This window comes from Neolamprologus multifasciatus, chromosome 17 (genome assembly GCF_963576455.1).
Source record: "Neolamprologus multifasciatus chromosome 17, fNeoMul1.2, whole genome shotgun sequence".
In the NCBI taxonomy this organism is placed as follows: Eukaryota; Metazoa; Chordata; class Actinopteri; order Cichliformes; family Cichlidae; genus Neolamprologus; species Neolamprologus multifasciatus.
Genome location: NC_140455.1, coordinates 32,789,848 through 32,811,520, shown reverse-complemented (window position 1 = coordinate 32,811,520; position 21,673 = coordinate 32,789,848). Strand labels below are relative to the sequence as shown.

Sequence of the window (21,673 nt, the reverse complement as noted above, 5' to 3'; positions counted from 1 at the left end):
ATTCAGGGACCCACTCCTCTACTTCACTGTCACTCTATGATAGCTCACTGTCCTCACTTTCTGAGGACAGAAAGTGCACATTCCCTTGGTTTCCTTCCATAAAAGGTTTTTACGTCCATGTCCTGTAATTATGAGTAGATTGTAAAGTAAAAAACATTGACTATGATCATATAAATGCACACAAACACATCTCTACACACATATGCTAATGCATTATATTGCCTGAAAAAAATTAGGCTAACTGCACAGTGTTGCCTTGAGTCAACGAATGTAAATTAACAGTTTTACTGTATAAATAAATTTTAAAAGTAGAACAAACAATCAAATATGTTTCTTAACATATTCATGCACATACAAGTATTTTTATATGCATTTATTTCACTATAAACATGTAAAATAGTTATCTTTATCTTGCCTCCTAATGGAGATGTGTCTCATGGAGTGCAGCTTGTAGAAGGGGGTCTTCCCCGCCCCAAAAATAAAGTCACACCACCTTCAACTCATCATTTTATTGGAAAGATATGTGCCTGGTAGCATTATTTGAGCAAAAATTAAAAAAAATAGTTTTTTGTTTGTTTGTTTGAAGGGCCAGTGTAAGGCATGAAAATGTGGTTTGTTGCCTCAGGGCAAAGCTATGCAGTAGAGGGTTAATATAAGCCACATAATATCTCGTTAAAATATCAAGCCGTTCCATTTGTAGTTTGTCCTCACCAGGACACCGTAAACGCGTTAAAATAACGCGGTGCCGTGTGGGTATTACATGGTATGTGTTTTTAGCTGCGAATACACAGACAGTCGACAATCCCTGCTAATATGTGAGCTTTAGAACACAGTATGTGTAGCCTTGTTTAAATCAATAATTTACTGTGTGCGGTTATCTTTCTGTTGTTTTGATAAGACCCGCCACAGACCATGAAGTGTTTTTTTTACGCGTTTAGCATATGCACAGTAAAACTAGGCTACGATGCTAACGTAGCTTCCCTAAAGGACAGAAATGCACTTTAGTTAACTAAAGCTGCTGTACGGTTAAGCAATACTGCGCGAAGCATGAATGAACCTTGGCTTTAATGCAGTAATAAGCGCCTTTCATTTAATATTTCTTCTTTAAGTCAGAGGAATAAAAAGCTATTCTTTGTTTTCGACTGTAACGCTAAGTGTGTTGATTAACTGATTGAAAAGCTCGGGTAGCTGTAGCGACTGAGACAATGGACGAAAGTGCCGAAACTGCTGAAAACGACGACATTGTCATCATCGTGGAAAACGAGGCAGAAAGTTTACCAGCGGAAGAAGAGAGACTGAAACAGCAAGCCACATTCGGGCTCATGGATACGTGTCCTGTCTGCAAGTTGAGCTTTCACAACAGGGAGCCCAAACTCCTGCCGTGTCTCCACTCCTTCTGCAGGAGGTGCCTACCTGCCCCCTTCATGAGTGCCGACCCAAGACGCGACACCCAAGGCCAAGTTGACAACAGCAAGTCATGTGAGGAAAATTGGCTCACAGATAAAGTTTGTCTGTGATAAGCAAACCATGACGTTTTGATTATGTGTGCGCTATTCCACATCAATTCCCCCAAATTACTGTGTAGTCATGTAATGTTAGATTTATCGGGAGGCGCACAGCGGGTTAGGTGGGAGGTTACTGCGTGGAGTTAAAAGGGGTCTAGTCTAAATCGGGCATCAGTATGGAGAACAGTCCATGTCCATAAAGGAGAGCAGTTTTCTGTGATCCTTTGTCCCTTATTGACTCACAGCAGGAGTTATTGACTCAACTCCTGCTGTCTCTCCACTCCAGCCTCTAGCCAATGATGTTAAAAGGTTTGTTGGTCCTGCTGTCATCTCTAGGACTGACAACTGTCCCTGCTCCCCCAAACATGGGCACACACATACACTGAAATGGATAACAGCTACTACAGATTGATAATCTCCAGCATTATGCTGCACACTTTAATATGTCTTAAAGATATGAGAGTTTGAAAATGGCAACAAAAAAGTTCCAAGTTTATCGTGATACTCCAAAAAATAAATAAACACAATAAACAAGTGATATAAAAATATGAATATTTTTAAAATTCGTTTTAGGAAAGTAGGGAAGAACATCACAAGTTTTGGAAATGTTACTACTAGAGACAAAGTCTATTTAGAAAAGTCTCATTGAAATTGTTATTTTTTTTTGAAGTATCACAATAAACTTCATGGTATAAATACACCTCATATGTTTCAACATATCTGATATTTAAATTTCAGCCCCCTATATTTGAAATGGCTCTTTCTACAAGCCTTAAAAGATAAAAATGCAATCATTACTATTCAATTTTTAATATATATATGTGTATATGTATATATATTTATAGTGCTTAACTAATTTATTAGCCCATCACCCAATGTAAAGTTTATGCCACAGCTGCTGTAAATTAACAGTAGTGATAATTACCAAAATCATTTTTTTATCTTTCTGTAATGGTTAATCCACCAGTATGCGTACGCTCTTTACTCAAAATTATTTTGTTATTGCTGAAATATAATTTTTCTTGTTATGGATGAATTTTCAAATTTTACAAAAAACAGGCATTATTATTTTTTGATTTAAATGCCAAATCACAGCTATTTGTTTACATTCCTGAGCAGAAAAATTCGTTTTAGTTATGCTTGATTTATTTCTGACTCCTTAGAAGTCCACTGTGTCATCTCAATTTCTCTGCAGCAGTTTCAAACTGTTCTTTCTGTTTCTGAAACAGGTTTAATTAGCGCTGATCATACGACCTTTACAATCAGTTGATTTAAAAGAGTCTTCATTACAGTATTATTTAGACGTCATATAGATCTCATGCAGTTCTGCATTATCCTGTAAATAAAGGGAGAAAATCAAGAGTAGAACCAGACTGTCTGAAATGGAGTGTTTAGAGCAGTCTGAGGGATGAGCTTTGTTTTAAGTGGCCGTGTTTCGTATGGTGTTTTTTGAGCTAATGTCTGTGTTCACTCCAGTGGTGGGCATTCGATGTCCAGTATGCAGACAAGAGTGCTGGGACATGGATGTGCTGGACAATTTCTTTGTAAAGGATTCTGCCGAGGTGCCAAGCAGCACTGTGGAGAAAACCACGCAGGTTAGTCGTTGAGCTTATAACCTGAGCTGTTCCTTTCCCTGAGCTTTGATTTTATTGTGATACCACATTCCTGTAACTACACAACTGATTTTATTTTTACCCTTCCATTGGTTTTTTGTCTTTAAAGGTGTGCATGAGCTGTGACGACAACACAGAGGCAACAGGTTACTGCGTGGAGTGCGTGGAGTTTCTGTGTGTCACGTGCATTGAGGCACACCAGAGGGTTAAGTTTACCAGGGACCACACCATACGCCAGAAGGAGGAGATGTCTCCAGGTATTTTCTTTCCAGGAAAGCCACCTGTTTCTCCTGTAATTATTAACATGGTGATTCTTCTCTGTGACATTCCTGATCCGTGACGTTACGCTTCCCTCCTTGTTTATACACCAGATGCTGTCAGCCTCTCCACGCAGAGGCCCGTCTTTTGTGACATCCACAAGCAGGAACCGCTGAAGCTGTTTTGTGAGACTTGTGACCGACTTACCTGCCGAGACTGTCAGCTCCTTAAGCACAAGGATCACAAGTATGGAGAATGTATTTCTCTATTCACAGTAGGTTTATAGCTGTTTAAGACAATGGTGTTGCAGCACAGTTAAGTGCATTGTGGGTAAGCCCGCCACAGCTTTTAAACACACAATTTTTCCATGTTGTGATGTTTGATAACAGGTGTCTATTTGTATCTGATCATTCATGCTTAACCATCTTTGTGTTTAGCTACCAGTTTTTAGAGGATGCATACAGAAACCACAGGCAGTGTCTCGAGACCATGACGCAGCAGCTGCAAGAGAAAAGAAAAGCCATCGAGGAAGTATCCAGCTGCATCAACGGCGGGTAAATTTACCCTGCACAGCTGGAGCTTGATCAGAGAACCTGTTTTAGCTCCGCTGCAGATATAAAGCGTTTTGCCATAAAAAAATATTGAAGTGGAAAATTGAGCTGTATGAATTTAGGATTTTGGTTTTAATTAAATTAAAAGGGATTTCCACTTGTTTTATATTCTTGGATTGGACTCCAGTAGCTTTACGTGACTTGCTGTTTCAAGTCATCTTTATTTAACTTTTCCTGGGCCTCAATGCGGACTCTCAGTTGATCCGCTTTCTAAAATTAGCAGTTTCCCTTTAAACCATCCTTCCTTTGATTGGCTGCGTTTTGTAAACAGCAGTTGGGTGGGGCTGCTGTGCTCACAGCCAGCTCTGTGTGCTTGAGATGGCCATATTAACAACATCCACCTGCGTAGAGTCAAGAGTAGAAAACACTGTTTAAATCTAGAGCTTATCTGGCATACACGATGACCTGATCGTTTAAAATTAACATGTGGAAAAGAAAAAGCATAATAAAGTCCCTTAAAAATTAGTCTGAAATAAAATCCAGATTAATGTGAGCATTATATGAATTTCACTTCACAGACTGCAGCAAGTTGAGGAAAATCGGAAAGCTGTAACTAATGAAATAAAGAAGTCCATCTGTAACTTGATAATGGAGATCAACAGGAAGGGAAAGATTCTGGTTAACCAGCTTGAGGTACGTGTGACCTGATTTCTTTAGGTGTAGTGATGTTTGGGTTTCTTATTTTATTTTTTTTTAAATAAACTCACACATTTTCCCCCAGGCTTTAACTAAGGACCATGAATTGGGTTTGAAAAAGCAGCAGGAAGAAGTCAACTCTCTAGGCAGGCACCTAGACCACGTCATTAGCTTCACCAAATGGGCCACAGCTAGCCACAGCGGGACAGCTCTGCTCTACTGCAAGAGACTGGTGTGTAACATTTAGCATCAAACAGCAATGTGGATTACTGTATACTATAAAGTACATTGTAGCTATTACTTGTTTTAGTAATTTTTCTTATATGTAATATTATCTGCAAAACTTGGTACTTTCAGTGACCTTAAAATGTCCCTGTCTTCTTCTCCCCCTCCTAGATTCTTTACCAGATCCATTACCTGATGAGAGCACACTGCAGTCCCTCCATCGTCCCTCAGAGCTCAGTTCGATTCCAGTGTCGCTCCGGTTTCTGGGCTACAAATGTAGACCTCGGTAAGGCTGTCAGCTGCTCACATGTATAAGAGGCAATGGATACTGATGGTAGCAAGAACAAAAGCTAACTGGCTGCAGAACAGCACATTTGAAAGGATCATGTGGGCCCTAAAAATGCAAATCCATTTTTATAGTGCCCGATCTCCACACTTTATAACATGAGGCAAAGACCCTACAGTAGAAAGGTTATGACTGGGTTGTTCTATGGTCAAGCATTTGATAACAGAAATAACTCCAAATTTTATGTGTACATTTGCTCATTAGTGTTATTTATTCAACAAATTTACTGATGCTTTTTTTGTATGTTTTTAAAAGTTCAAATTCAGTTATGCTTATCAGTGCTGAAAGTGATTGTTATAAATTTTATGCATTTACAGCTATGGTAATCATAGAACCTTCATCTCACATTTATTTTCATATTTGATTGTAGTGGCGGCACTCCGTCTCTATTTCACTCTTCTGTACTACCTTTAGGAGTCAGTCCGGCAACATGCATTTGAAACGCGAGCAAGTCCAGGTACTTTTCTTGCAAAAAAGATGTTTATTGAAACTTTTAATTTACATGGCAAGACTCGGTCAAAAAACTGTGTTGCTTCCAGCTTATCCGACTCCCCAACTACGTAATTACAGTGTGCCGGAAGCCCAAAATACTAAAAAGCGCATTAGAATGTCGCACTTCTATATTCTATACCTTTAACAAAACAGTATTTTGAAATTAACTAAAAATTATATTCTTAACATCAAACATGTATATTTCTCCTCTAATCATTTTACCAGTACCAATAAAATTAACCTTTAATTGGCTCTTACATTGATGATGATGATCATGAATGAATGGTCCTAATTCTTGACAATCGTTTGCTCCCTTTCTTTAAAAACCAGATAACGTGCCAAATAAATTAAGATAGTCAGTTATAGTGTGTCGTATTTAATTACTGTCAGCTGCCTGACAACAACAGAGCAACTAGTGTACAGATTCAACCTTTTAGGATTTACTTACCTGGATGATTGAGCATACATCAAGACAACTGGTTAAAAATAAATGTGGAGATGTGGCTGTAAATATATTTTATAAAAGTCTCTGCACAGCTTAAGCATATAAGGACAAAAACAAATGTAATGACCTGCAACCCCCACACTCAAAAGTGGAGAATTTTTAGGTCGGGTAAATGTTGCATAAGATTAACATTGCTGTATTGAGTCATTTGTTATCTTGCTGATGCACGTGCATGAACCTACATCAGTTGTGGTCAGAAGTTTACATAGACTCACTATGGGCATGAATGTACTGGTAATTTTTGGTTTTGATGATTTCTTTGAACTGTTCTTTTTGCAGGATGCAATGATTCATACAGCATCCGTCTTTAACGATTTAGGGAAAAAAAGACGTTTGAATTTATTCTGGATTTTCTCTGAACTACACTGGGCATAGATACAGACTTAAATACATATAAACACCCCCCACTAACATTTGGTTAAATGTCCCTTAAGAAGTTGCACCTCAACCAGAAGCTTGAACAAGTTTCTGGCGTAATTCTAGCTGGATATTTGACAACTGTTTTTGGCAAAATTGTTATATGTAGTTTAAATTGGTTCATTTCATGGCACAGGGCTCGGCCTTTAAGCATAGTACACAAATTTTCAGTATAGTTGAGGCTTTGGGAAGCTTAAGGTTAGCCTGCTTTTTCCATTTCAGATTTGGAATGACTTGTTTAGGATGATTGTCCTGTTGGAGCACCCAACTATTTCAACCGTCTAGCTGATGATCAGAGTTGAAGTTGATGAATTTGTAGGAAAGTCCTACTCTAGGGATGCAACGATACCAATTTTTACAAACCGATACGATACCGATACTTGGATCTGAGTACTTGCCGATACAGAGTTCAAAAACCGATACTTCTACCACACACACACACACACAAATGCAATTAATTGGAAGACAGGTTTTATTTTATTCTCTGCCGATAAAAAATAAAATCTTAATAAAAATGACCCCAAAAGAATTTCAAGTGAAAAATAAGCACTTCTGTTAAATTATTGCGGAGTCTCCACATTGTAATTTAACAAAATATCACTGAACTATTGGCACTGTCTCGAGCTTTCAGAATAATAAATAAACACTTCTGTTTGGAATAAAATAAATACAAATTAGGTTTGAGAATAAAATAAACTTTTAAATTGTTGCAGAGTGTCCATATTGTAAACAAACAAACAAAATAACAAAAGTATTTGGCATTGACGAACTCCTCATCTGCCCGTGGATCATCAGTCCACTGCGCCGTTAAATCAAGGACTGACATCGCGCACACACTGCTTGTCTTTACCTCTTCAGAAAGTTTTGGCACCATTATCTCCCTGATGTGTGGGCGGCTGGGAATTTCATATCGCAGCTCGAGTATGCTGAGAAGACGGTGCAATCCTATGTTTTCCACGACCGGCATTGGCTGGTCATCCAGAGCGATAAAATGAGTCAGAGCCTCTGTTATTTTAAATGCCCGTGGATTTTCTCTTGACATTTTTCATCGCTTTTCCAAAACCTGAGTTAAAGTTGGCTGTTCCGGTCCACACTGCTGACATTTTGCTTAGCCTAGCTACAGCAGCCTCCAGTTTCTCTTTTTTATCTGGAGCCTCCAGTCTCACTCTCCTAACCCTGTGCCTGTTTAGCGCGGGATGTCCCCCTAGTGGCCAATCTAAAAAACTACAACAGAAATGACAAGCCACCCTCTGACTAATGAAATAAGTTAGTATCGGTTCATGGTATCAGTTAACTTTTACGAGTATGAGTACACACACATTTTACAGTATCGGCCCCGATACCAGTATCTGTATCGGTGCATCCCTATCCTACTCCTTTGGTATTCTAACCAATCTGTACAATAAACCAGTAACACTGACAGCAAAACAGTCCCAGAGCATCATGCTGCGACCACCATGCTTAACAAGTGCTGCAGTGTTCTTTGCTATGAAAGCCTTATCTTTACTAGTCCAAACATACGCCTTGTTTTTGAAGCCAATTAGATAAAACTGACCATAAAACTTCTCCCCAGAAAGCGTCCAAGTTGTCCACATGGACAGCTGCAAGTTTCAGGTTTCTTTCTTGGTCATCACCCTCTCAGTCCATGGCAATGTTAAAGTCATTTCACTGTGGACAGTGATGCTTGTATTCCAGCAGTTTCCAGTTTATGACAGTCTTAAGTATTGGTGGGTCATGATAACCATATGTAAATTTCTGACCACTACTGTAACTCCCACACCCACTTTCTCACATGTCTTTGACTGATTAAATATTTTTTAAACCACAACTTTTCAGTTTATCTGACCATCAGCACATGAGAGCTGCCTCAGTCACTCCATCATCCAATCTGAGAAATGGTGACCTTTGTCTGATGTTCAGACTGTTGTCATATTGAGTCATTTTGTATCCTACTGATTAACATTCGTGGACTTCTTTGGGTTATTTAGGTTCCATATTTTGGGGATGGTGGCATAAACTGCATGAAATGAAATAAAATAAAAATACATTTAAAAAAACAATAGTTCTGCGTCTTCGGTTAATGTAGTAGTTTGTCTTTTTTGGGGCAGGTTCCCTGGTAGTAGAAAGAGGCCCCAGTAGGCCACCGATCACCAACCACCAGACAGGTCCCAGAGCAGAAGTACCCACTGGAGCTCTTTCACTTTCAACTCAGCAGCGACAGAGCACACTCGCTCAGCTCCAGATGCAGGTAAAGGGATCTTTCAAGCTGTCCTTGGCTACCTAAGAATGAAATGTAGTCATAGATATTCTTACTGGACTTTTCTACATACTGTAGCCTTTTAATCTTGCCGACTACTCCTTTGATCAAGGTTGACAAGCTTTCCCAACAGCACCCCAGGGGGCCCCCTCCTAACCCGTGGTCCTGGCACCAAAACGTCAGGCTACCTGGCCCCCCACCGCCAACCAGACCTATCCATGGAGGTTCCTCTCCCTCTCAAGGTGTCCCCAACATGGTACAGCAAGGACGCAGGTATGGAAGTTCCCACCCCAACCCTCGAAGCCCCACATCATCTCTGCTTAACAACATGAGCTTCCCAGCTGCTCAGGTACGTCAGGTTGTGAGGTTTTGTTAAATTTAAGTACATCAGTGTTTGTTTTTCCTTTACTAAATGAAACAGTGGGACAAATTGATGCCTTTTTTCTTTCTTTTTTTAATCTTTAAGTCTTTTAAGTGTTCTTTGAACTTGTCTTTTCTACATATAGTCTTTGAGAGATCTGATCCATACCTCCAGCTTCCCCCCGAAACCTACAGATGGGTCACAGGGTGTTTCCCGCTTTCCACAGCCTCTCACGTCGGGAGCAGCTACACAGATGTCACTGCACCAGGTTTGTAGGACCGTTATCATAAAGATTTTCAGTCTGACACAACATGAGTCCAGAAAGTGAAAGCATTTGCTGATAACTGAACTTTGTTTGGCGTTGTTTCCTTTAGAGATGCCTACCAGAGTCATCTTTCCTCAAGAGGAGTGAACCTGGTGGATCGGTCCCCTCCATCACTGTCTCTGTACCCAAACCCAACTTCCCTCCTATTCTAGCTTCAGCAACTGCTGACAAAACAACCATGCTTAATCACATGGCAGGTCATTATCTGTACATTGATCTTTTCATTTACAAAAAATGGCTTTTAAGGTCTGAAGTTGAGTTAACAGCTCCATTTTAGGAATGATTTTCAAATAAAAAAATTGCCTCCTTTTAAAGGTCGAGGGAGGCAGAATTCCCCCATGGCAAAACCATCATCTTCAGACAGAAGCACAGGGTAAGAAGTGAGCAGAGCATCTGTCACAGTGCTACTTAATCCTGTAGTTTATTATTGTGATCATGGATTAACTGTGAAATGTAAAGCAGCCTTTTTTTTTCTTTAAAAAACAAATCAAACACTGCTCTGTGGGAATCTGTATTGAAGGACGACTTCTTGGAAGCAGACTGCCGAGCCACCATCAGCTCCTGCATTAAAGCGACGAAGGAGAACCTCTCCGGGTCCTGTTATTGTCATAAAGGACGAACCTGAGGACGACGACGAAGTCCGTTTCGTAAGAGTGGCATTTATAAACTTAGGATATTTACAGATTTGCCATTTTGATCCAAATGTATCATTTCTAAAACGTATTAAAAATTTATCTTTGACATATTACCACCCCATTTTCAAAAAAGGTGGTTATTCTTTTTGAAATATAAACCGTCTGTGGATAAGAGACAAAGCTGAGAATCAACACAGAATGCTTGTGACTACACAGTATTATAAATACAGTCTATAGTTATACAGGCAAATCTGTAGTGAAAATTACTGCATCTGATTGACAACTCACTGAAAACTATTGTTGGCATCCAGACAATGCAAAGGGTAAGTCTTGCATGCAAAGAAAATATAAGTAAATAATATAGCAGTCAGGCTATAATAACTCAAGCCTAACTGCTCAACACTGCTTTTACCTTTTGAAGTTCAGGCTCTGGCTGCCGGGCTGGGTTCAGCATATACTCAGATTTAACATAGCTTTGTGTTAGCATGCCATTTGTGGAGCTGCTTGTAGAGACTGAGTTTTGTTAGCAGTAGAGGTGGGAATCACCGTACATCCCACGATACGATATTATCACAATACTTAACTCACGATACGATATTATTGCAATTTTTTAAAAATATTTTGCAATATTCAGATTCTGTACATAAAGGTAAACTTTATCAATATTCATTTTATCTAATATCAAAGTCTCACACTCAGTCTTTCTCTCATTTCAGTTTTATTGTTGACAAACTGAACGGTTTGTATTACAGTCTAGTCCAACTTAACTGAATCAACCATCTGGTACAATTATAGCTATTCTGAACTATGCAGTTTATGAAAACTATGCAGCCCCTTCAGGAACTGAAGAATTTGAAAGTAAATTAAAACAAAATATAATTTTACATTAAATAAAAAAGTTTTAAACTTAATTAAAATAAAACATGTCTTAAATTAAAATAAGTAAACTGTCATGTTTATTGCTGCCATAAAAAAAAGTTAAACACATTTGGACAGTGAAGGAATGTCAGGATTCTTGCTCAGAAAAAAAAAACTTTTTTTGTAACAAAATATTGATTTCTGCTGTCCCTGTATCGATACATTATTAGCAAACAAAATATCACGATACTACACAGTATTGTTTTTTCCCCCCCCACCATTAGTTAGCAGTATTAAACAGTTGTATCTGTTCTGCATGCAGTAAAAATAAAAGTAATGCACATATATCCGCTGTAGACCGTTGCACTTCATCTGACTTTAGTGCAAATGGGCAGGAAGGAAAAAGCTTTTTATTTGCCTCGAGTGCAGATAACTGGAGAACCTTTTGCAATGCCAGTAAGAAAATAATTGTAAATTTTGCATAATTACTGAATCTAGTACATTATTGCATTACTGAAAATGTAAAGTGATTACAATAACTTGTTACTTTGGGATGTGCAACACTCAACTCAACTGAGCAGTAACCTCGATCTCCTTGATGCCAGCTTATTCTGACAAAACTGATATACAGCAGCAGCGTTTAAGCTACCAGTTTATGCACACATCCCTGCTTGGAAACTTGTCATGTTTTTAAAAGATCAAGAATTGAAATTCTTTTCCAGAAGTCTTCTGTCCTGAATAGAGAAAGCATTCAGCTCACCATTGGAGAAAAGTTCAAATTCCAAAATGTGTGACAGTATAAAGAAGCATAATGCTCAGACATGTGAATGCACCAATGTAGTTTTTATTTTTTTAGGACTTCCTAATTTTAGCAAGACAATCCTAAAATGCATTCTGCTCATATTACAACAGCATGGCTCCAAAGTAAACGTTGGAGGCGTTAAACTGGCCTATCAGCAGTCCAGACCTATCATCCATTGGAAAATCTTTGGCAAAAATGGCCTGAACTTATTGAGCATTTATCAAATAACTATGAGAAAACATTACTGCTCTCAAAAACACAGCTGGTGGTTTCACTTCCCAAACACAAAGTAGCGGGGATGCAGTATTAGTACAGTAGTAGTGGTGATTTTGGCAGCATGTTGCTTGCATCAAATTTAAAATGTTTTTATTTTTAAACCTTATCTGTAAAAGAATGATGGGGTATTGTGAGCATCCAAGTTTGTGAATGCCAGAACTTGAGAAAAAGGCGACATAGGATTATTGCATCTGCTAGGAGTGGCTTCCGCTGCTATTTTACGTTAGTTCCGCCTCAAAATCATTGCTCCTTTTTCACTCTCTCACACCCACAGGTGCAGTCCAGCGTCGGCTCTAGCCTGCCAGATAGCAGCACCGGAGCACAGTCTAAGCCCCGGCAGCTGCAGAAGGGCTCCCCACCAGCACCACCTCCTGGATCAGACTCCAAAGACAGGCGTCCTCAGCCCCAATCGCAGCCAGAGTCTGAAAAGAGAGCCGAGCCAGAAGAAGATCCTAATGAGGACTGGTGCGCTGTCTGTCAGAACGGAGGAGAACTGCTCTGCTGCGACAAGTGTCCCAAAGTTTTTCACCTGGCCTGTCACATTCCCACTCTGAATGAATCCCCCAGGTGAGAGACGCCTTTTTGGGATCATGCATAGACACACATGAATAAACAAGAGGTGGACAGGGTGCATGAGGAGGAGTGCATTTCATCCCTAAAACCTCTGTTAGACTATTTCAGCTGGTCTGGACATTGTGTAGTTGAAATGGTTATTGCCTGTAATAGTTGTTGTATATAAAGCATATTGGACCATAAACATCATAATAAAATACAGATTTTTTTTAACATTCTGAAATTAAAAAAAAATTCTGTACCTTCCACCTTTTATCTTTTTATTGTAGAATAAATGTAGAAATTGGTCTTAAATCCCTTCTCTGTTTGGCATTGATGGTTACTATTCTTGCCCATAGTTAGCTTGTTAGTCTGTGCAGGCTGCTCTATGCAGATAAAATGTTAATCTTATTCAGCAACAGGCGTCCAATCATTGGGCGTTTCCTAACTGCTTTTCTTCACCGTACATCTTTCCTCAGCGGCGAGTGGTTCTGTTCATTCTGCCGAGACCTTGTCTCTCCCGAGATGGAGTACGACTGTGACAGCAAGGATGCCCCCATCTCTGAAAAGTTTCCACCTGTTGACAGAAGGGTATGCTAATCAAGCTGCCATTTGCATTTATGTCCACGAATTAGTTTCAGTCCTTCAGCCTGCACCCTCTGTTTTACAACTTAAAAGATTGTAGTTTGAGTTTCTAGTGCATTGTATCACAGTTTCTTTTCTTTTTAGTACATGCTGGAAAAACGAAAGGTCTGACTTGCCATGAAAAACGTGTCTTACAACAGCGATCCCCAACCTGTTTTGCGCCACGGACCGGTTTATGTCCGACAATATTTTCACGGACCGGCCTTTAAGGTGTCGCGGATAAATAAAATGAAATAAAACCAGCACTGGTACCAAAAAAACAGAAGATGAATTCATAACACACGGGAAAAGACCCAGGGAATTTGAGTTAATGATAAAAATTATTAAAAAAATAACGATTAAAACCCTGAAAACCATAAATTTCACACCCGAGCCTAAACTCTTGCGGCCTGGTTCCGAACGACACACGGACCGGTACCAGTCCGTGACCCGGGAGTTGGGGACCGCTGTCTTACAACTATAATTTTGTTATTTAACAGCAGCAGGTCAGGTTGGATTTAAAAAGAGCATCAAAAAAGTCTGAGCCTGTTAAAAGTCTCATTGGGGATAGATTTCCTGCTCTGTGGGGGGAAATGGTTAAATGACTTCAGAATAGCATTTCATTATGTTCTCATGTCCCTGAAGCAACATTGTTGCTGTTCATAGGGACAGCAACAATGTTGCTTCTGAACCCAACGTTATGTAAGATCTCTCTGGTCTCTATCATTTAAAATCAATGAAACTGCATTCTAAAGAGGAGAGGGGACAGGCCACTGCACTGTTGGTGCAGCAGCTAATATCTGCAATGGTTTTGTGGTATATTAGTGCTAATGGCTCAGGTTGAAATCACAGACGTGAAAGCTGAACAACTTTATCAGGCAAACATCTCCAAACACAGTCAACCTAAATGGGTATCGCTGTCAACATTGCCTACTTTATTCATAAAACACTTTAAAAAACATCTAGCACTGACCAAAGTGTGAACATAAAATAAAAAGTAGAAATACAAAGAATAGGGGGCGATCGTGGCTCAAGAGTTGGGTGTTCGTCTTGTAATCGGAAGGTTGCTGGTTTGAGCCCCGGCTCCGACAGTCTCGGTCGTTGTGTCCTTGTGCAAGACACTTCACCCGTTGCCTACTGGTGGTGGTCAGAGGGCCCGGTGGCGCCAGTGTCCGGCAACCTCGCCTCTGTCAGTGCGCCCCAGGGCGGCTGTGGCTACAATGTAGCTTGCCATCACCAGTGTGTGAATGGGTGGATGATTGTGTATAGTGTAAAGTGCTTTGGGGTCCTTAGGACCAAGTAAAGCGCTATACAAATACAGACCATTTACCAATATATGAAGAATAGTAAACGATATAGAACATCTACATCAGAAAGACAATAAAATCCAAATAAAAATGTGAAGAAAGACTTTACAGCAGGAATATGGAACATACAGAGTGTTAAAGAAGAAGCAATGCAACTAAGGCTACGTTCACACTGCAGGCGAAAGCGCATCAAATCTGATTTTTTTGACCCTATGCGACCCATATCCGATCATGGTATGACAGTGTGAACGGCACAAATCCGATATTTTCAAATCCGATCTGGGTCACTTTCGTATGTGGTCCTGAATCCGATACATATCTGATGTTCTAGAAAGCGACTGCTGTTTGAACGGTCATGTCACATTAAATACGTCTTTTACGTCACTGACACAAGACAGATGCCAATTATCAGCGTCGGAGAAGCGACCGATAAGACATCGTGAACGCTTCCTGGCCATCCAGCATAGATGTTAGTGAAAGTGTTGGGAAGACAACGTGAACATTTTATTTGTACTGTATAATCTGCAGATTCTGACAGAAATCTGCAACTATCCTTTGAAGCACCGCTCCTCTAAAACAGCAATAAGTATAATTATTAGGTTATTTACATTATTATGTAAATAACAAAATAACTTAAAGCAAAAACTGGGAAACGTAAAGTCTGAAGTCTTTATATTAAGGGCCATCAGTCAAACAATACTGTTTGCTCTGGGTCTAAACAGAGCACGTTGTGTGTGACGTCTTCTTTTGCGCATGCGGGCCGCTTTGAGCGTTCACACTGGAGCGCGTTTGCTGTCGCATTTTATTTGTAGTGTGAACAAGCAGACAAAAAAATCTGATTTGATCAAAAAATCTGAATTAAGCATTAAGACCTGCAGTGTGAACGTAGCCTAAGTGACAAACATGCCAAACCTTATTTAAACTGTGATGTGATGCAGAATTTTTCTTTAATCAATATTTGATGTGTTGTCTTTGTACTTTTCAATTAAATTGTAAGATTTACATTTTTACACAATTTCACCGTTTTGTTTTCTAAACTTTACACAAAGTTTTAAATTTTTTTAAATCTAGAAATGTGAGAGGCTGCTTCTTCGTCTTTTCTGCAACGACTTCAGCACCGACTTCCAGCAGCAAGCTTCTCCTTCAGTAAGATGCATTCAATGTTCAGTCAAAACTTCTGTAGAGCATTCTGATATGTTATTTATGTTATTTTATCTTAGATATGTTATTTTACGGTGCTATTATTTCAAGTAAAACGAGGCAAAAAAACTATTAATTTTTATTTACTATAATAAGTGGGTTTTTATTCCCATTTTTGCCAATGTGTTACTTTTTTCTCGTGTACTTTTTAATTTTACTCATTCCACTCTCAGTAACTTTATATAAATTGTAGATATCTTCTCATATGAAAGTGATTCATAACTTTTGAGAGAGTTTCACACAACACTTGGATTAGGTGCTCAACTTTTATTGTTCTTCTTCTAAACGTAGGAGACGAGACGGTACAAAGAACTTATAAAGACCCCGATGGATTTGTCAATAGTAAAGAAGAAGCTGGAGGCAAAAGACGGTGAAAGTTATGTCAGTCCTGAGGTCTTTGTTGCAGATGTCAGGCTCATATTTTTCAACTGTGCCAAGTATTACAAGGTTGGTCTGATTTTTGTATTTTTTTTTATTTTGTAAATGTCAGTCATGCTTTATTTAATTGATATTTCCTTTAACTGAAATTTTGTTTTTTACCAGTCAACCTCAGAGGTCGGCAGTGCGGGTTTGTACCTGGAGGACTATTTCGAGGAGCAGCTGAAGCTCATCTACCCAGACAAGGTCTTCCCAGGTGGGAGGGAAGAACAGATGATCCCCCCTTTAGAGGACGAGATAGACGAGGAAGAGGAGATGATGGAGGACGGTGTGGCTGACGTTAAAGATAAGCCACAAAGCCCTGCAGAAAAGGGGATCCCTCCAGTAGAGGAAGACACAGCTCCTCTAGAAGACAGAACAACACCAGCAGCAAAGGAAAAGTCGGACGCTGAAACGAGCGAGAAGACGACGGGCAAAGCGATAGCTGCCACAGAGGGAGACGCACCTCCTGCAGATGAAGTAAAGCAGGAAAATGTTGCTGCTGTAAAACAGGCGGAAAGCTCTCCAGCAACTCAGAGCGAAACAAAAGACGGAGCAGCTTCCAGCTCCACAAAAGAGGTGAAACCTCAAATTACTACCGACACAACAACAGAGCCACCTGAAGCTCCGCAGGAGACATCTGCTTCTGTGGACACAGCCAAGGAGAAGCGATAGATGGATGTACAGCGGATAGGAAGAGGAACTGTTGATAATGACGATGGATGAGTCAGTCTTCCACAGAAGTGGCCCCAGTGGGGACCTACATTTGCTGCAATCATGCCTTTGTTTGTTTGTGTTTTGTAGGATGAATGTTGTTTTTACGATTGTATTTTTATTTATGTTTTATTTGATGGGAATGGTCCAGATTAGCATAGTTTATAGAGATTGCTCAGCTATTATTTATAGTTGGGCTTTTAATAGGAAAAGAACTGCTGTACTAAATAGGCTTTAGTAGCAGTTATGCTTGAGATCCACAGCAAAGATCTAAAAAGCTCTGTGTTCTTCTCTGAATGGACATTTGATATCTTGTAAAAGATTATATTCAGTGATGATGCCACTGAAAAGCACATAAATGACATTCTTTGTTCAATATGTACAGGTTATCAGTCGTCACGTTGCTCGTCACCGGTACAAAATAATGATGTATTTTGAAAGCAGCCAAAAATAAAAGTTTAAATTGGTAATGCATGTAGAATGTGTTAATGCTAACATTTCTGTTTAGGCTTTTACCTTCATGATCAAATAATGTTAAAACGCAATAGCTTTGTTTTAGTATGGTAGTAACGCTACGTATGCAACAAATAAGTACTGTAGTTTCTGTACAGAAGGAAGTCCCACATTGATTGCAGTCAAACCATCTCTTGTGTTTCTACTTTCCACAGAGCAGTATTCTGTTGTTGGTATCGAGAAAAAAATGCTTCAGATTTTAGTGGGCTCACTTCAGATAATTCAGAAATCGTCAGAATCTGTCGTCACTGTCATGTTTTACAAATTGTGCTCTACAAGATGAGAATGGCTCAAAAACGGACACAACATCATTAGTATTAATATTCTCTCCTATATTGTTACTTTATTACTAATCAAGCATACTGTAAATAACTTAACAATGCTGAGCATAAAAATACCTGAATTTACAGTATTTGTAATAAACAGGGCTACATGAACATCTGGCTTGTGCTTGCGTCCCTCTGTGATAATCTGTTCGTTGTGATTTTAGAGTTTATGTTTTGGAGCTATAAACCGACGAGCCATTTGTCTACTGCAGTGTATGCAGAAGAGCATCTCTAAATCTACAAAAGGGACAAATGGGCTGCAGCAGCAGAAGACCATCCTGGGTGCAACTCTGAAATGTGCGTGTTGTAGATTGTAATCGAATCTTTTATAAACCACCATCTTCATGCTAAGAAAATTGTTGTATCACTGGTTTAGATTAGTGATGGTGGTTTAATGGTGTGTTATTTTTTTATTATTATTATTTTCTTGGCACACTTTGGATCCCCCGTTAATCATTCTGTCATTTAAACACAGCCTACCTGAGTGTTGTTGCTGCCCATGTCCATCTGATTAGACACCATGTTTCTAAGATTTTTATGGCCGAGTACAGTGGGGTCAGTTTTATCTGAATTTATAAGCAAGAAGAGGATCGTCCAGTCTTTAACAGAAACTTTGTATGTAATTTTCAAACTTGACCCATTCAATCACAAAGTAAAAGCAGACCGACTCTGTGTTATTCCCATCTTATTACATCAAAGTCGCTCTGAAAGTAGCAACTGACGAGTGGTTGCAGAACTGGTCACAGTCATCGAAGTAACCATTTCAAAGGCATAGCCAGATTGTAAGTTCATTATACACTGGGTCAATAGTTTTGGTCGCGGTGCAATCTTCAACCACTATTTTCCCGACTGTAGCATTAAGTGGCCATTCTAGGAAAAGTTTTTGACCCTTCCAGATTAGCTTAATCTTTCAGTCCTTCAGGTTGCTCCACAAAATAGCACAGGCTGGTAAATAGGACAGACTAAGACTCTGTTGGACCGTCTATACCAGGGGTGTCGAACTCCAGGCCTCGAGGGCCGGTGTCCTGCAGGTTTTAGATCTCACCCTGGGTCAACACACCTGAATCAAATGATTAGTTTGTTACCAGGCCTCTGGAGAACTTCAAGACATGTTGAGGAGCTAATTTAGCCATTTCAATCAGCTGTGTTGGATCAAGGACACATCTAAAACCTGCAGGACACCGGCCCTCGAGGCCTGGAGTTCGACACCTGTGGTCTATACAAAGCATGGGCTATCTATACACCCGTTCGTGGTTTACTTTGGAAAACATGGCAGATAATCACCCAAAAAAAGTAGAAAGACAGGTAGTAGAACGAACTGACAAAAGAAATGCAAGCACCAAAATAAAACATGGTAATTGTAACATGAAAAACCCCAGAAAGACACAGGACCAAAACTAACGGTCACATGAACCCTCCATAAGTCAACAATTTGTAATTTAACTGAAAAATCTATGAGGATTGCAAGCGTATTTGTTACAGTTTGGACAGAGTGGCTAGTTTTAGTTTTGGACACACATTTCCCCCCTACTCTTAGCAAAGCAGATTTTTAAATTATTTGTAATCTTGATATTTGTTCTGAGATTTCTTGTTACATGTCATTTAGAATATTAGGAGACCCCATAGACCACTAGATGGGGCTTTTAAGTTGCCCTTCACCATGTGAATACTCTTTATATATTCATAAAGTAGTGATGGCATCTCACATACACAAAGTTTCCTTTTGATACATTTATACACCCTACTCTTTGTGTTTGAAATTAAAGCTGCGAGATTAAAGTCGCTTTTTTGCTCTCCAACATTTAAAGCACGCAGATACACATTGGCTTTAATTCCTCTCAGTACTCATTCTTCCTCAGCTGTGGTCATTTTGAACCCTGAAACCAACTTTTTCCGATGATCACTTCCAAGTGGCCAAAAGATCAAATAGGCCTCGCCTTAGAGGAATGCAAGAAAAATAAGCGTGGCTCTTATTTATAGGCACCTGGGGCCCAGCCAAAGTGGTGGGCTCAATTAGTGGTAGAGCAGCATTTTAACTCATTTGATGGATGATGCTTTTAGTGTTGGTGTTGGGTGGCTATCACTTAATTCGCTGTAATTGATACCAAAAGCCCAGTAGCTGCATTGGTCAGCTGAATAAATGCAACCAGACAAATTTTCCCCTCTTCCACTTTCCTCCTGCTGGTTTTCGAGGTTTGGTGCATGTGAAGCTGATTGAAAGTGCCAAGGTATGAAATATATGTCAGTGTAATTCTGCAATATCTTTGGATTATATAACAATTTCCAAAAATGGAAATAAATGGAAAATATAGTTTTCTGCATGGAAAAAGTAATATTACCTGCTTGTGGTGGCCTTAATTCCTTAATGCTGATTCAGTTGCTGATTTTGAGTCGGTTTCCTTTTCTTCCTCAGAAATGCGAATGTGCCATTGGATCACAACAAATGACAATCATTCTTACATACCCGCTTCTAAATTTTTCTCCGCCTGTTTTTCCTTGGTGGCACGGCAGTGGTGTGGAATACCACACAATCATTTCTGTGGCTTGGCCCCGTTTCGCAGCGAACAACTTGGACTCACCTGCTTGCTTGTAATTACATGGCTCAGCTCCCTCTACAGTTTTTGAGGTCGTGTTGTAAAAGCACCACTGTCTTCACGTTAGGGGAACCCTCACCCACTTGATTCTAGGGTTTGGAATCAGGGTTTGGCCTCTTTTTAAGGCGCCCATTGCTCGGCTTACCATAGAGGTCTATGGGACTATTCAGGTGTTGCCAGGTTCTTCTTGCTCAAGGCGGCTGTGGGGCTTTAGTTAAAGTCTTTTTATATGATGACTTTTGAATTCTGTATCAGTCACACATGTCCCTCAGATTGCATTACAGATCCCACTTTTTCCTTGCATATCGTCTCTTACTGATGGCTCCTCTCTGTCACACTTAGGTCCGACAGTATCACAGCCACTCAGTCGCTGTGATGTGCTAAGGCCTGCCAGCCATGTGACACCAGCTGTGTTTTTAACCTCATCTCTCTGCCAACCTTCAGAGACTGTGCTGAACTGGAGGGTAAAGAAAAGTGGAGCAAAAATACATTTCATCTATGTGTGAAACCGTGTGTGTCTCTGGTGTCTGGTATCGTATTATTAAAGAAGTAGGAACTTTAATCCAGGAAATTATTTGCAAGCATCATGACTCTGCTAAAGATAATATTTGTCTCAATCTGCAGAACAGTTATTAAATCATAATGTAAAAATGTGTGTAAAACACTGAATGAACATTGTGGTTTTCTTTTTTAGTCTATTAAAAACCTTAAACCATCTTTTTGCATTACAAGTAGTTGTACTCAGGACAGCTTTAGAGGTTAACCCTTACCAAGGTGCCAGTGGTGTTTCTTTGAGAACCTGGAAGCAGATGACCACTTCTCTTTCGATGCGGTGAAGTACTTCAAACAAGCACGATTGTATAGGAAAGAGAGTTATGGTTACAAATGGCAGTCAGTTCTCTATAATCGGGCAATCGTGGCTCAAGAGTTGGGAGTTCGTCTTGTAATCGGAAGGTTGCTGTTTCGAGCCCCGGCTCGGACAGTCTCGGTCGTTGTGTCCTTGGGCAAGACATTTCACCTACTGGCCGATGGCGTGATATGGCAGCCTCGCTTCTGTCAGTCTGCCCCAGGGCAGCTGTGCATTTTTGGTCTATTTTTACATTTAGACACTATATAAACTGAAAACTTACTAATTCAAATCTGTCACTAATCACTCAGGTGAAATCCAGCAGAATCTTGCAACTGGTTCCAAGGACTTTGTGTTGAAGGTGGCTCTGAAACCGTCCATGCCTTCATCTCTGAATTCTGCTTCTGAGCTGAGATAAAAATAAATAAATAAATAAATAAATCCGTTGACCACAACA

The 21,673-nt window shown here is 39.7% G+C and overlaps 1 protein-coding gene across 3 annotated transcripts; it reads left to right on the top strand.

Moving 5' to 3' along the window:
- The first annotated feature begins 696 nt into the window (after nucleotides 1-696).
- On the top strand, nucleotides 697-19,094 carry trim24 (tripartite motif containing 24). 3 transcript variants are annotated; one of them, XM_085138886.1, is made up of 19 exons: nucleotides 697-1,479; nucleotides 2,982-3,100; nucleotides 3,228-3,375; nucleotides 3,490-3,622; nucleotides 3,814-3,930; nucleotides 4,506-4,620; nucleotides 4,709-4,855; nucleotides 5,020-5,134; nucleotides 8,717-8,856; nucleotides 8,999-9,214; nucleotides 9,372-9,494; nucleotides 9,601-9,748; nucleotides 9,867-9,924; nucleotides 10,072-10,198; nucleotides 12,397-12,689; nucleotides 13,154-13,265; nucleotides 15,677-15,751; nucleotides 16,097-16,252; nucleotides 16,349-19,094. In XM_085138886.1, the coding sequence occupies exons 1-19, from the start codon at nucleotides 1,206-1,208 to the stop codon at nucleotides 16,895-16,897; spliced, it is 3,165 nt and encodes a 1,054-aa protein (XP_084995012.1). In that variant the 5' UTR covers nucleotides 697-1,205; the 3' UTR covers nucleotides 16,898-19,094. The 3 variants fall into 3 exon arrangements, with proteins under 3 accessions (XP_084995012.1, XP_084995011.1, XP_084995009.1); XM_085138885.1 differs by having other exon boundaries at nucleotides 8,978-9,214; nucleotides 10,072-10,189; XM_085138883.1 differs by having other exon boundaries at nucleotides 8,978-9,214.
- Nucleotides 19,095-21,673: the final 2,579 nt, after the last annotated feature.